Genomic DNA, 14089 nt, shown 5'->3' with positions numbered 1-14089 from the left:
CAGCCCCATCACTAGCTGTGTGACATTGGACAGGTCACTTCTTTCTGTTTCCACCACAAATGTTTTTTGAAGATTAAATGAGAATTAATGCGAAGGTTAATCAAAGAATCTGGCATACATAAGCTTCTAATAAGCCAGGTGCTATCATTGTAAACATTATTATTTAACTTAAAAGAGTTGGTTTTACTTGAGGTTAGCATTGAGGTTGTTAGACTGCATTAGACTTCTGTTGCTGCATAATAAGCCACCAAACATGTAGTTGCTTAAAACAATGCCCATTTTATTTACTAGCTCACAATTCTTTGGGTTGGTAATTTGGGCTGAGCTCAGCTGGGTGGTTGGAAGCCGGGCCAGCCTGGGTGGACCCCCCTGTTGTTGGTTGGGCTTGCTCTCATATCCGGGGCCTCTCCACGTGGTCTCTCATTTTCAAGCAGGCTAGCCTGGGCCTGTTTACATGGTGTCAGAAAACTGCCCAGCTGGAGAGGAGACACGGCATGGCCTCTTTGAGGCCCAGGCTCAGGCTTCTAAACATGTTAAGTGTCATTTCTGCTGTATTCAATTGGTTAAAGTCACAAGATTAGCCCAGATTCAAAAGGTGGGCAGTAGAGTTCACCTTTTGATGGGAGTTGCTGCAAAGAGTTTCTAATCATTTTTTAACATGCCTTATAGACTAAGTAATGGAAAAACCCTGATTCATGCTGATTAAGATCAACAGATTGACTTTCGATAAGGAATAAAAAGATTATAGTTGAATGTTTAAAGACTTTAAAGACTCAATAATATAGCATATTCATAAAAAGAAATCAGTTTTGGTATAATTGGTAACTAAAATTTTTTAAAATACTCTTTTAGAAATTAAATTGGTCTTCTTTTTAGAAAATCTTCACTATTAGGGAAATTAAAATAAGGATACAGTTTTTATTCTCCCTAAAAGATAAAGCCACTTAAAAAATATAACCAGATGCCATTTTTCTACTCTCCCCCTCAATTAATAGAGGACTAATTTTTAAGTTTGCAAACTTGCTATATCATAGCATTCAGACTGTTTAGTCTAGGACGATGTATTAATAAGAAGTGAAGCAATGTGTGTCAAATACAGTAAGTGGCACTGTGCTATAAACTGTTCCTGTGAAGAACTGAGTCAGGATTCGTTTATGTTCCACCTGAGTTGTTGCTATATAAAAATAGGGTTCTAAATAAGGCAAGTCTGAACAGAAGCTAGCGATTTTGCTCAACCTAAATATTTGCAACGTTTTACTTTATTAAGTACAATAATCTTAGTGTTCCTTGAACTAAATTCTACCAAAAGTAAATTCTACCAAAAGTATACTATAAATTGATCCAGTGGCACAGATCTTATTTCTCAACATTCTTTTATACTTATTTTAATTTCACACAGATTATTCTCAGTTTCTCATTCTTAATAGAGTTTTAAATTATTTTCTTAGTTTATATAGGCTGAAACAGCAGAGAAGAAATGCAACATGAGGCAAGAAGACAGTAAATTTTAATGGGGTGATTCTGTCATATTTTCAGTGTATTTCAAGGCACTCTTAGGCCTTTTTTAAACAGAGAGCTCAGTAGAAAAATTAACTCTAGCGCTTGAACAGCCTAAACAGTTTTTTATTCCTTTGAATAGTATGCTGAAAGAGTTTTACAAAACTGGAATATTCTTGTATATTTAAAAGCACAATGTAAAATTGTTATAAGACTATTGACTTGGGTTGTTTGGTGTATTGAAGTGTAATGATATAAGTATCTTAATATTTCACATGCATAGATTCTGGTGAAATTAGTGCTTCTCTCTCCTGGCTTTACAAGCTTCCCAGTCATCTGTGGAACATCTGTAAGAAAGTTCCAGGGATTCTGATCTAGCAGGTGCCATCATAGCGTTGGCCTTGGTAAAATCTTGCTGACGTTCTTAATGGCAGATGTATCACAAAAAATAACACACCAGAGCATATCCAATCTTCTGAAGTTGTCTTTGGATGACTACTGTTTGATCTTTATTAGAAGTCACAAATCCTCCTTTAAAACCCATTTAGCAAGTTTGTATAAAGTTACATTCTGACATAGGTGAACACTCAGAAAGCAGCAATAACAGAAAATATAATTTCAGAAGCTGTTGTAAAGATAGAAATATTAATACTGTTTAAATTTTTCTAAGCATGTGATAATATAATCAAATATGGAAAATAAACATTACTTGTGGCATTTACTATTAAACATTGTTTTCTTTGTTGATATAAAAAGAAATAGGGTTTATTGTTATTTCAGTGTTAAAATATGAAAATTCTCAATGAAATTGACCCTGTTATAATGTAATTCCTCTTCTCTCCTGTTTTCCCGTTTGAGTTCTAACAAATTTGTTAGGGGGAAATACCTCAATTTAGCCTGTAAATCTCTGGTTATTTAATAAATGATGGTAGTCCATCTTACCTTCTGTTTCTGATTACCAACTGGACTACTGACCTGGCAGTTGATTTTCTATCTTGTTTTTCAGCTGACTACCTGGCTCAGGCGTTTGACTCTCTGTGTTTGGACTTGAAGACAGACGAAGGAAAAGTCTTGTTTTTGGAGTGTCAGGCTGTTCCAGTGGTGTTAAGTCACCTGAGAATATCCAGCAAAGGGCTCCTGTCCAATGTCATTGATAGCTTGCTTCAGATGTCGGTGGAATCCAGTAAGTTTTGAAGTTTTATGTAACAAAGAAATGACAGTGGGATGACTTTTCTCACCTGTTCTCAATGTGTAACTATATCTCAGACATTTGCATTTTATAATACAAATGCTTGAAAAACATTTTGGCAGCTGTGTACTAGAGTCATTAATAATATCACCAAAAGTTATAAAGCCTAACCTTTTGTCTAAATTTTCACTGACTTAGCACAGTTTCCAGTAGTTGTCTCAGTTATGTGGATATACTCCACAAATGTGGCTTGTGTATTTGAGCCTCTTTCTCTGTTCTCTTGTCTCGTCATTCTGACAGATCTAATCCCATATTCCCTATTTGCTTAGAGGGAGTCGCATCAGCGGATGTGTCTCTCCCCACAGTGAGAGAAACAACAGCCATATTCCTGGTGTTGCCTCTTCGACTTTCCTGTTTTATTGGACAGACGGTAGGGAGGGGCTCTCCAGCTGTATGTATGGCTCCTCTTTTTAGTTCTTATCTGTACTTTTTGTAGTCTGTGGGGTGTTTTTTCGTTTTGGTTTTTATGTTGATAGAACAAGTTCTTTTAACTTGCTATTGATCGTTCCTAATTTAGCCGAAACATGTGTAGGGCACTGGGACAAATGCTGTCCTTTGCTTTGATTGGCATTGCTGTTTGAACCTCAAGTAACCCCTTGACTTGTAACAAGCAGCCATTTTGCTTCAGTGTTTTTTTTCACTTGTAGTTTGTCCTCTTCCCTCTACATCACTTCTTAAAATAAAATGTTTATACCTTCCAGAAGGTGGAAACTGAAAATGGAAAGCCATTGCTCAGCATGGTAGTAAGCAACCTGTGGTGCTTGGTGCTGCTTGCGGGTGAATCCCTTATGGCTAGGGCAAAGCATGGTTATGCTTCTAACTAGGTGCATTTGGTATATGGTTTCACATTTTCAAGTGATTTTCATATACAATCTTGTTTTTCCTTTACCTTGTTTTTCCTCGTGAAGAAGGCCAGATAGAAAAATTGAGGCCTAGAAAAGTTAGGCAACTATCCATAGATTCCACAGCTGGACAGAGGTAGAACTCAGACTTGAGACCAGGTCTCTGATCTAGACTTAAGGTGCATTCTACCAGAGCACTATGGTTAGGTTTTGCCGGTTTGTTCTCTTCTTCTGCTCCAAAATGTCTAATTTTCTCTGACATTTTATTAATATTTTTAGCCATTTATAACTGTTAAAATATTAGACTTATAGTTGGGGATCTAGCTACCTAGATGAGTAATTTTGGAGTTTTGTATCTTGATTTACTAATTTAAGGTGTAGATCAAAAAGTGAAAAATTAGTAAACTGAGACACAGAGACCTAAGATTATTTGTTTAAGTGAGTAGATTTCCAACTAGTCTCACAGGATTTTTTTTTTTAACGACGAAAACAAATCTTACCAGATGCAAATTCATCAGAAACAAGTTTGTCTGAATATGTCTAACAGATGAAATCTTGTAGCCACAGGAAAACTAAGTATAATTTTATGAAATAGTGGACCTACTTGGGTGAAAGGACTGTGACAGTGTGACTTTCACATTTGGAGAAATAATATTAGGTTAGATAGTCAACAGATACTCAGTTCATTCACATTTGTTTACCTTTGTTCAAGTTATGCTCAAATCCAAGGTTATCCTTTCTTGCTGAGGTTGAATAAATAAAGCAGTTTCTGATGCTGATTCCTGGAAAGCCACGTTGTTCTGACTGATGGGAAACTTTTCAAATATCGGAAATGGGTGGATCTTTGATGATATGTGACTGAGGTGTATTTATTTGCTTGATATGTTTTCCATTTTTAATGTAAATCCAGTGCCTGGTGTTAGTCAAAAATGGATGATATAGATCAAAATGCAGTGAATACCTCTCTAGTTGTTGGTTTTATGTTTTTTTTTTCCTAGATTTGCGATAGGAAACTAATTTCACCCTATCAAAATTTTCACATGCCATTTTTTTTTTAATTCATAGGAAAACCTTGTTGGAAAAGAAATCTCAGTAGAATTGATTTACACATGGCTTATCTTACCCAACTCGTGGGCATTGGTGGCTAGCTGTGTGTGAGGCACTGTGTTTCAAGCATGTGTTTGCAGTGCTCTGCTGAGCCATGAGGCTTCCTCTGAAGCGCATAGGAGCAAGGGGCTGGAAGGAGGTGTCAGTGGGCTGAGCTGGAGCCCCAGACTGCAAAGTGCCTAGGACTGGTTCACTAGGAAGTCCACAGAGACAGTGTTGAGAAAGCTGTGTAGCAGTTTGACAGTAATTTTGTATCTGTTAAATCCAATAATAATTTAAAACATTTGGACTTTGTTTTATTTCATTTTCTAGTGTTTTTAATGGTATTATAAAAGGTAAACTGAGACACATTACATTTTGAAAAATGTATTTGAGCAAACGACGATTCGAATGGAGCAGCACTAAAACTGAAAATGGTTGGGGTGCTCTGTGGCCGGGCCTGGAGCAGAGATTTTCACAGAGAAGACATGAAGCAAAGCAGTTATTTAATTGGCTATAACTTAAATGTTGCCTTCATGGGAAAATTTGGTTATTTGGCTGTTAGGATAGTTGTTCTTAAGTCTCCTTTTCCTAGATTCCAGTGCACTCCCTCTGGCTTAGGTTTTGGTTTGTTTAGGTAGGCTGACTACCCAAGGCACTAGACCTACCCTAGTCCAATAACCTCCTTGTTTAACTATTTTAATAGTGTTTTGTAAAAGTGTGATGGATTCTTCATGTGATGGAGTGGAAATTAAAAAGACTGGTCCTTCATCACATTTTGAAGAGCAGTTGGACAACACTGTCTGTGCTGGTCACTTTATATTAAGCTGTATTATGGTTAGTGCTCTGCAGAATGGTTTTTTTCCTCTTCTCGCCTTGTGCTCTTCCCCCAGATTCATGTTTTCAGGTATGAGAAATATTTCCAGCTGCATAGATATTGTTTTTTGAAAGCTGCTAAAATGTATTTCTCTGAGTGTGAGTTAAAATCTATGCATTGATTTACTTCAACATGTGTTATGAGCACTATACTGTTTTTAGATTGAGGGCTTCTTGTTATATCTGTTCTGGGCGTGGGTATATATCATATAATAACTTAGTGTTGCTTTTAGAAAATTACTGTGTGGTTTCTTTCTCCTCTCAGTGGTTGAAAGCCATTATTCACCCGTTTGGGTTTACCTGTATAAGAACTTGAGTCTTATTTTATTTCAAAGAATACTTTCCTTTTCTTGTCAGACTTAGTTTAAATAGAGGGATTTAAGTTTGTATTTGTATTATATATTCTCTTTTTTGGTCCAGAAACTGCCTTGTCTAAGGTAAACATGCTACCGTTTAACACTTGAATGGCAATAATGTACATGAGTACATTTTGCAGAACTTATTTTTTTAAGTAAAGTTTATTTTTATTACAAAAATAATAGAAATTTGGAAAACTCCAAAGTAACAAAAAAGAAAGTCTTACTATACAGAGATATGTACATTTACTTTCTGTGAATATTGCTTCCTGTCTTTTTTCTGTGAATAGTTTTCATGATGTTGAGTTTTTCTTTTATTTTTTTTAACATGGTTAAGTCCTAGTATGTATACAGTTGTATCAATGTTTGTTTATCTGTCTAAATATCACTATAAAAAAGATAATAGATTTTGCTAAGAAATATGCTTGAGTTCTGTTTAAATTATCTGTGAATATAGGTAAGAAAAATTTAATAAAGTTAAAGAATCATCCAATATTTTGGACTATGCTACATGCGTTAAATTTGTTCCGTGGATCTGAAACTTACTGTAGACCTATTCATATTTCTTAGTATGGTGCAGCTACTATTTTCCGTTGGCAGTTAATTTTTTTTGATTTGGGCAAATCATTTCTTCCCTTCTTGCTATTCTTTATTGTCATTCTCTTATGTTTTTATTAGTAAGGAGATTGAAGCAAGGACAATTTTAATGAAATGATAAATGTGATATTTCCAATAAAACATAACCTAGTATACACACACCCACGTTTCTAGTTCATGAATCTTACATACATATGAACCTGTTTTATCAGTTAAAAGTTTTCACATGAAAGAATATTCTCTGTAGGAAACACAATGGGAAGATTATTTTTAATAACTGAACAACATAAAATAATATTTTTTAAAATTTAAAAGAAGTTGACACCCCTCTTAATTCTACCACCTTAATATAACATTTATAGTTTGCATATTGCCTACGATATATATACACACATACATATATATGTTTTACATAGTTGCAGTCATAATCTACATACTTTGTTTTGTAAGTGATACATATTTGTTATAGAAAAATTAGAAGATACAGATTTATTTCAGTCAACAAATATCTTATCTATAGACGATACATTCCTCCCTGATGCTGAACTGGGCACTAGGGGTACAACAGAGAGCAAGGCAAGTGGTCCCCTGTCATTGTGAGGCTTATAGTCTAGTTGACTTTTCTCAAATTATTGGTATACTGGGGAATGATGATATCAGTATCATAGGATTATAAAAGGTGGTGAGGGAGTTAACCATGCAAAGATCTGGGAGAAGACTGTTCCAGGCAGCGGGAGCAGCTGGAGCAGCTGGAGCACAGGTGTTAGGGCAAGTATTAGTTGTGTTAGGTGTGGTAATTTCAAGAAACAGCAGGGAAGCCAGGGTGGTGAATCAAGTGAGTGGAGGGAGTAGAGAAGAATCGGAAAGGAAGGGCCTAGGGCACTCATTGGGAGGGGCTTGTTGGCCATCATTAAGACTGGGGATTTTGACATAATAAAACTCCTTGCGCTTCTCCTTTCTATTCTGGTTTGAATGTCATATTATGAGATTTTTTGTACATTTCTGCCTAGCTCTTATTTGTTGCTTAACATTTCATTATATTCATTTGTTGTTGTTACCATTTATTAAGACATTTCTTGTGGGAAGTTTTATGAAATTTGCTAAGGAAATTGATTCCTTGGCCTTCCATCTCAGCACAGGAGAGTTTTCAAGGAGTTTGTGGCCAGTCCTTTCAGGGAACTAACCTAGCAGGTCCCTTCCATAACCTCTGAAGTCTACTTAAGAGTCATTTGATGTACACAGGTAGTCATATATTTTTTAGTGGTCTCTGAATGCTGCCAGATCTACAGCTGTACTAAAAATTGCAGAATCACTTCAGTGATGCTTGCATTCCCTAGTCTGACACTTTAACAGAATCTCTTTTTCTCAGATGTAAGGCTGGTCTTTCTACTGTGTAAACACTAGGTGATATGAACCCTTTCTTGGCCAAGCTTTAGGTTTGTGTTATATAGTCTGTCTTGAGGAAGTTTGTTCTGATATTTTGTGAAAAACAAAACAATAAAAACGTGTGTATGATGGGGAGTAAAATCTGACCTGCTAATCAATGTGGTAGAGAAAGCTGAGAAATCAAATAATTAAATATACAGATAATAAATATACTATTTTTATTTATTTTTTAAAAATGAGTTCTCTGGGGGCTGGCCCCGTGGCCGAGTGGTTAAGTCCGCGCGCTCCGCTGCAGGCGGCCCAGTGTTTCGTTGGTTCGAATCCTGGGCGCGGACATGGCACTGCTCATCGAACCACGCTGAGGCGGCGCCCCACATGGCACAACTAGAAGGACCCACAACGAAGAATGTACAACTATGTACTGGGGGGCTTTGGGGAGAAAAAGGGAAGAAAAAAAAAATGAGTTCTCTGGCTATTTAACTTAAGGAATTTTTTTTCAAAACTATGTTTATTATTTAAAACACTCACATAGCTAATAATTTCCAAGGTACAAAAGGGGAAAAATCTTCTTTTAGTGAGTTTCCTTCCCAAGCCAATTTTACTAGTTTTTTCCATATCCTTTCATAGCTATACTGTCTATGTACATACACACACACAGAAACATACACATATTATTTTTCTCTTTTATCATCTTTTTATCAAGAGAATGCTAGCATCCTATATGTGTTGTTGTGAATGCTGTATCTTGGAGATCATCTTGTATTAGTACATGAAGAGTTTCTTCAATTAAAATTCATTCATTTAAGCACATCACCATTGATGGATATTTGGATTGTTTCTAGTCTTTTGCTAATAGAAACAGTGTTTCTTTATAAGTTCACTTATACAAAAGTAAATTTGCACGTGTGGGAGCTTATTTGGTAAAATAGCTACCTGGAAGTAGAATTATTGGATCAAAAGAAAATTTCTCAGATTATGAAAATGACACAGAGTAAAAAGTGGCTAAAATAACAAAAGGAAAAGAGCAAGGGAGTCAAAGAGACAGGTAACAAATTATTTAATCATTTATTTTGTTTGTTTTTTACAAATGGATGTTTTCTATTAGATCATAGTTCAGAGACTCAGAAATTGAGTCTAATATAGATGGATACGATGATAGGGATAATTCAAGAACTCTTACATCCCATACCCTTGTGACTACATCCTCCCAATACCCAGCTCTTCACCCCTCCTTTCCCCACTCGTAAATCCATCTACCTGGTGCTCAGTATAGTATTGGACAGGTAAAGGGAGCCCTGTTGTCTCACTAGGACAGCAGCCCTGCTGACACGGAGCCTTTGGCTGGCACGTGGGGCCGCCTGAGGTCCTTGGCGGTCTAAGTGCCGGAGGAGGTTCATGGGCTTCAAGATGTAGTGTCTGGAAGTTGAGGACTGCCTGAATAAACATCTTATTTGAAGTTTAATCATAGACTGGCAAGAAGCAGATTTTTTTTCCTGTTCTCTACAGCATTTTTAAAATGACATCTCAATATCAGTTTTAGTTTTTCTTCATTTTCTTTGAAATAGTTTTTTTTAATTGTGGTAAAATACAAAATTTACCATCTTAACCATTTTTAAGTGTACAGTTAGTGTTAAGTACATTCACATTGTTGTGCAGCCATCACTACCATCTGTCTCCAGGACTCTTTTGTCTTCCCCAACTGATTGTCTGTACCCATTAAACACTTAACTCCCCATTCTCCCTCCCACCAGCCCCTGGCAACCACCATTTGACTTTCTATCTCTGTGATTTGACTACTCTAGGTACCTCATCTAAGTGGAATCACATGGCATTTGTCTTTCTGTGACTGACATTTCACTTAGCTTAATGTCTTCAGATTTGGTCCATGCTGTAGCATGTGTCAGAATTTCCTTCCTTTTTAAGGCTGAATAATATTTCATTGTATGTATATATACACCACATTTTATTTATCCATTCATCCATTGATGGACACTTGAGTTGCTTCCACTTTTGGCTGTTGTGAATAATGCTGCCATGAACGTGGGTGTGCAAATATCTGTTTGAGTTCCTGTTTTCAATTTTTGGGGGTCTTTAAAATAGCTTTCAGTCTTCAAACGTCTTTCATCAGAGTGAACAACAATGTTTGAAATTGTACTGAAATTAAGACAATACTTTAAGACAAGAGCAATAAAACTTGGTTTTGTTTATCTCCAAAGCCCATTCAGCCGCTAAAGCAACATGCAGACTGTTTTCAACATCTAAATTTGTTGTAGTTTAAAAAACTGTTTACAGGCTTAATTTAAACCCAGAGAACATAATTTCCTATTGGGTCCCTGCTCCAATATCACTTCCTCAGAGTGTCCCTCTTTGACCATGCTGTACAACTGAGCCCCATCCACTCTCGTTGTCCCCTTGACTGCTTTATTTGCTCTCAGATGCTTAGCTGATATACATATATATGTGTGTGTGTGTATGTATACACACGTTGGTCTCTAATTCATTTGCAGTTTATCTTGGTGAAAGGTATGAGGAATGGATTAAACTATTTTTCTAGATAGCTATCTAGTTGACCCAACACTCTTTATTCAATGAACTTATCTTTCTCCCTTTGCTTAGGAAGTCTCCTTTGGAAGTATTTTAAGTTTTTCTCCATTGTCTTATTGTTTGTAGTGGCTTTCCATTTCATTCTCTTGGGGTTTCCAGAGATATATTTATGTTATCTGTAAATAATAATTTTATTTCTTCTTTAACAATTTTTATATTGTCTTGTCTCATTGAGTTTGGGTGTCTCCTCCAGCGCGATGCTGAATAATAGCAATGATAGTAAACATTTTCATCTTAGTCCTCATTTTAATGAGAATGGTTCCAGTGTTTTCTGATTAACCAAAATGTTGCTGGCTTGAGTTGAGGTAGATAATATCTTATCATTTTAAGGAAGTATCCATCTGTTCTGTACAATTATGTTCAAGGGTGCATATTGAATTTTGTGAAATGCACTTTTAGTGTCTTTGGAGTTGATATATCTAAAAAGGATCATGTGATTAATGTAGTGAATTAAAATGGTGACTTTGAACTGTCTTTAAATTCCTGAAATAAATGACATTTGGTCATGGAACAATTTTCTTTTAATGTTCTGCTGATTTTGTTTGTTTGCATCACAAAGGAAAATAATAAACTGATCTCACTCATGATTACCCATGCTAAATCCTAGACTGGATATTAACATTCATATTTACTCTAACAATGGGATGCTCAATTTTATTCCTTTCCACTTTTATTTTGCGTGCTGTTAACATGTTGTTTCTTCTTTTTCCTTTCTTTTTTTCTCTTCCTCCCCTGGGATGTGGGCGTGTTGGTATTTGTATTAGGTTCCTGTGGCTGCTGTAACAAATTACTACAGATCTGGTGCTTAACAGAAATGTATCCTCTTAAAATTCTAGAAGCCAGAATTCTGACATGAGTTTCACTGGGCGGGAAACAAGGTATTGGCAGGCTGCGCTCCCTCCAGAGGCTCTAAGGGACAGTCTGTTCTTCCTTCTTCTAGCTTCTCATAGCTGTTGGCTTGTGGCTGCATCACGGTAATCTCTGCCTCCGTGATCACATTTGTTTTAAAATGTAGGTTTCATTATTATTCAGATATGGTGAGGCCAAGAGATTGATGACCCATTGTAAAGAGTTTTTGGACCAAGTTTTATACTAAGAGAGGAGGCACACCATGCCACAGGGGCCCACATGGGGAGGCACCACATCAGTCAGGAAGCAGAAGGAAAGGGGAGAACTGTGGACAAGAACCTTTATTGTGGTTTCCATGGGAAGGTATGGGCAAAGCAGGGTAACCAGGTTTGGGATTGGCTGATTTGAATAATTTCAGCAGGTGCTGGGGCCTAAGGGTTATTCCTAGTTGTCTGCTACCTGGCCCTGGAGTAATTAGGGCAGGTGGATAGCGACCTGTTATGTGAGAGCCCCATAGAGAGGAGGTGGTTGCCGGGTGTGGACCAGGATTGGTTAGTTTGCATATGAAAGATGTGCTCACATGCAAGTCATTTACTGTCTCTAGGAATTGGCTACCTGTGGGAGGGGCAGTCTCTCCAGGGTCAACAAGGCCCCAGATGTCAAAGCATCAGAACCACATGGTTAATACAACATTGTCTTTCCTCTTCTGTCTGAAATCTCCCTCTGCCTCTCTTTTATAAGGACACTTGTGATTGAATTTAGGCCTACCTAGATGGTCCCGGGTAATCTCCCTCATCTCAAGATCCTTAACTTAGTCACCTCTGCAAAGCCTTTGCCATATAAGATAATATTATAACACTCACAGATTCCAGCAATCAGGATGTGGACATCTTTTGGGCAGCCATTATTCAGCCATCCACACTGTTCTGTCCTTTTTTCTCCTCATTAATTTGAGAGTTCCCTCAGCACCAGTTTGCATGTATACTTGTTGCATTCGTGCTGATTCTATATATAGATACAAACACACAACCACTTCATTGTGTCTTACAGTGCAGTTTCAAGCATTGATATTGAAATAATATTGCTTTATTATAAATTAGTTTTTATTTTTCCTTTGTGTTACATATAGGGCATTCTTGATTAAAAATCTGTGTGTAAGTATGTTATTTGCCTAGGATAGCATCAAGATAGTAAAGGGGAATTATAAAATATTTGTTATAAAAAAATGGCATGAGTCACTGGGTTGGAAACTGCTCCTCTAGTCAGCTGCTTCGTTTAATATATAGACAGATGGAAAACTTAGGGTTCTGAGAAATTAAGTGACTTGTTTAATGTCACATGGCTAGAGCCAGGGGAGTGATGAGGATTAGATAAGTCTTTCAGAAAAAGAAAAGATAGAGATAAGGGAGAAACTTCCTCTGGATGTTAGGACCCCAGAACTGAGGGGTTCCAGAGCAGAAAGTAGTGGCAATGCTCATGGTGTCCAAGAGATCAAAAAAGAAAGAAAGGAAAGGAGACAAACAGATTTGGAATTCTCTCAGGAATGAAGAAGTAGAAGGAGGAACAGGGGTTTGAAACTGTGGGAAAAGGGCAGACCAGGAACTTTTCTTGGAGTGTTATTGATTATGGATATGGATTATCCTGCTCCAGAGAGAGCCTTTGTCCCTGGACTAGCACTTCCCCACATCAAGCCTCTAGAAAACTCCTAGTCATCTTTCAAGAAATAGCTGATCTTGAGAGCATTTCCCACCTTGCCTTGTTCCAAAAAGGAATGAAGGTGGACTTGAAAAAAGTATTAAAGAGGGGGAATTTATGTACAGTTGGGTGTTTTCAAAAGATTACCTATGTATATCCTTCTTACTGTTGCTTTTTTTCTTTTTAAATATTAGTTGACCTATGTTCAGTTTCAGGGATGGCAGCTGAAGTCTTTTGGTTGACATTGAATGTTGCCATATTTTTATAACTTTTGAAACATCAGACCTAGAATAAAACCCTTACTTTCTCTGATTTATTTTGCTTAGCATAATACTCTCAAGGCCCATCCGTGTTGTCACAAATGGCACTATTTCGTCTTGTTTTGTGGCTGAGTAGTATTCCATTATATATATATATATGCACCACATCTTCTTTATCCATTCATCCATTGATGGGCACTTAGGTTGCTCCCAAGTCTGGGCTATTGTGAATAATGCTGCAATGAAGATAGGGGTGCATATATCTTTTTGAATTGGTGTTTTCATGTTCTTTGGATAAATACACAAAAGTGGAATAGCTGGATTGTATGGTTTTTCTATTTTTAATTTTTTGAGAAATCTCCATGTTTTCCATAGTGGCTGCACCAGTTTGCATTCCCACCAGCAGAGTATGAGGGTTTCCTTTCCTCCACACCGTCTTTAACACTTGTTATTTCTTGTCTTTTTAGTAATAGTCATTCTGACAGGTGTGAGGTGATAATCTCATTGTAGTTTTGATTTACATTCCTCTGATAATTAGTAATGTTGAACATCTTTTCATGTGCCTGTTGGCCATCTGTATATCTTCTTTGAAAAATGTCTGTTTATATCCTCTGCCCATTTTTCTGATCAAGTTGTTCATTCTTTTGTTGAGTTGTATGAGTTACTTGTATATTTTGGAAATTAACTCCTTATCGTATATAAGAATTGGCAATATTTTCTCCCACTTGGTGCATTGTCTTTTCATTTTGTTGATGGTTTCTTTTGCCATGCAGAAGCTTTTTAGTTTGGTGT

General features: G+C 36.8%; 1 protein-coding gene across 36 annotated transcripts in view; it reads left to right on the top strand.

Moving 5' to 3' along the window:
- CCDC138 (coiled-coil domain containing 138) overlaps positions 1–14089 on the top strand; it is a 74420-nt gene that overhangs the window by 51283 nt on the left and 9048 nt on the right. For 32 of the 36 annotated variants that reach the window (XR_011425902.1, XR_011425901.1, XR_011425900.1 and 29 more), the window contains one exon: positions 2504–2680. Coding sequence is in view for 32 of the 36 variants with exons in the window: in XM_014730856.3 (XP_014586342.3) it covers positions 2504–2680 (177 nt within the window). In the remaining 4 variants the exon portion in view is untranslated. Of the gene's footprint in view, positions 1–2503; positions 2681–3015; positions 3138–4653; positions 5176–14089 lie in introns of those variants that run through there. The other 4 variants (XM_023618451.2, XM_070234987.1, XM_070234993.1 and 1 more) reach the window with 3 other exon arrangements.

The sequence above is a fragment of the Equus caballus genome, chromosome 15 (genome assembly GCF_041296265.1).
Source record: "Equus caballus isolate H_3958 breed thoroughbred chromosome 15, TB-T2T, whole genome shotgun sequence".
NCBI lineage: Eukaryota > Metazoa > Chordata > Mammalia > Perissodactyla > Equidae > Equus > Equus caballus.
The sequence above is the reverse complement of the archived record's forward strand: the minus strand, read 5'-3'. Positions and strand labels throughout refer to the sequence as shown.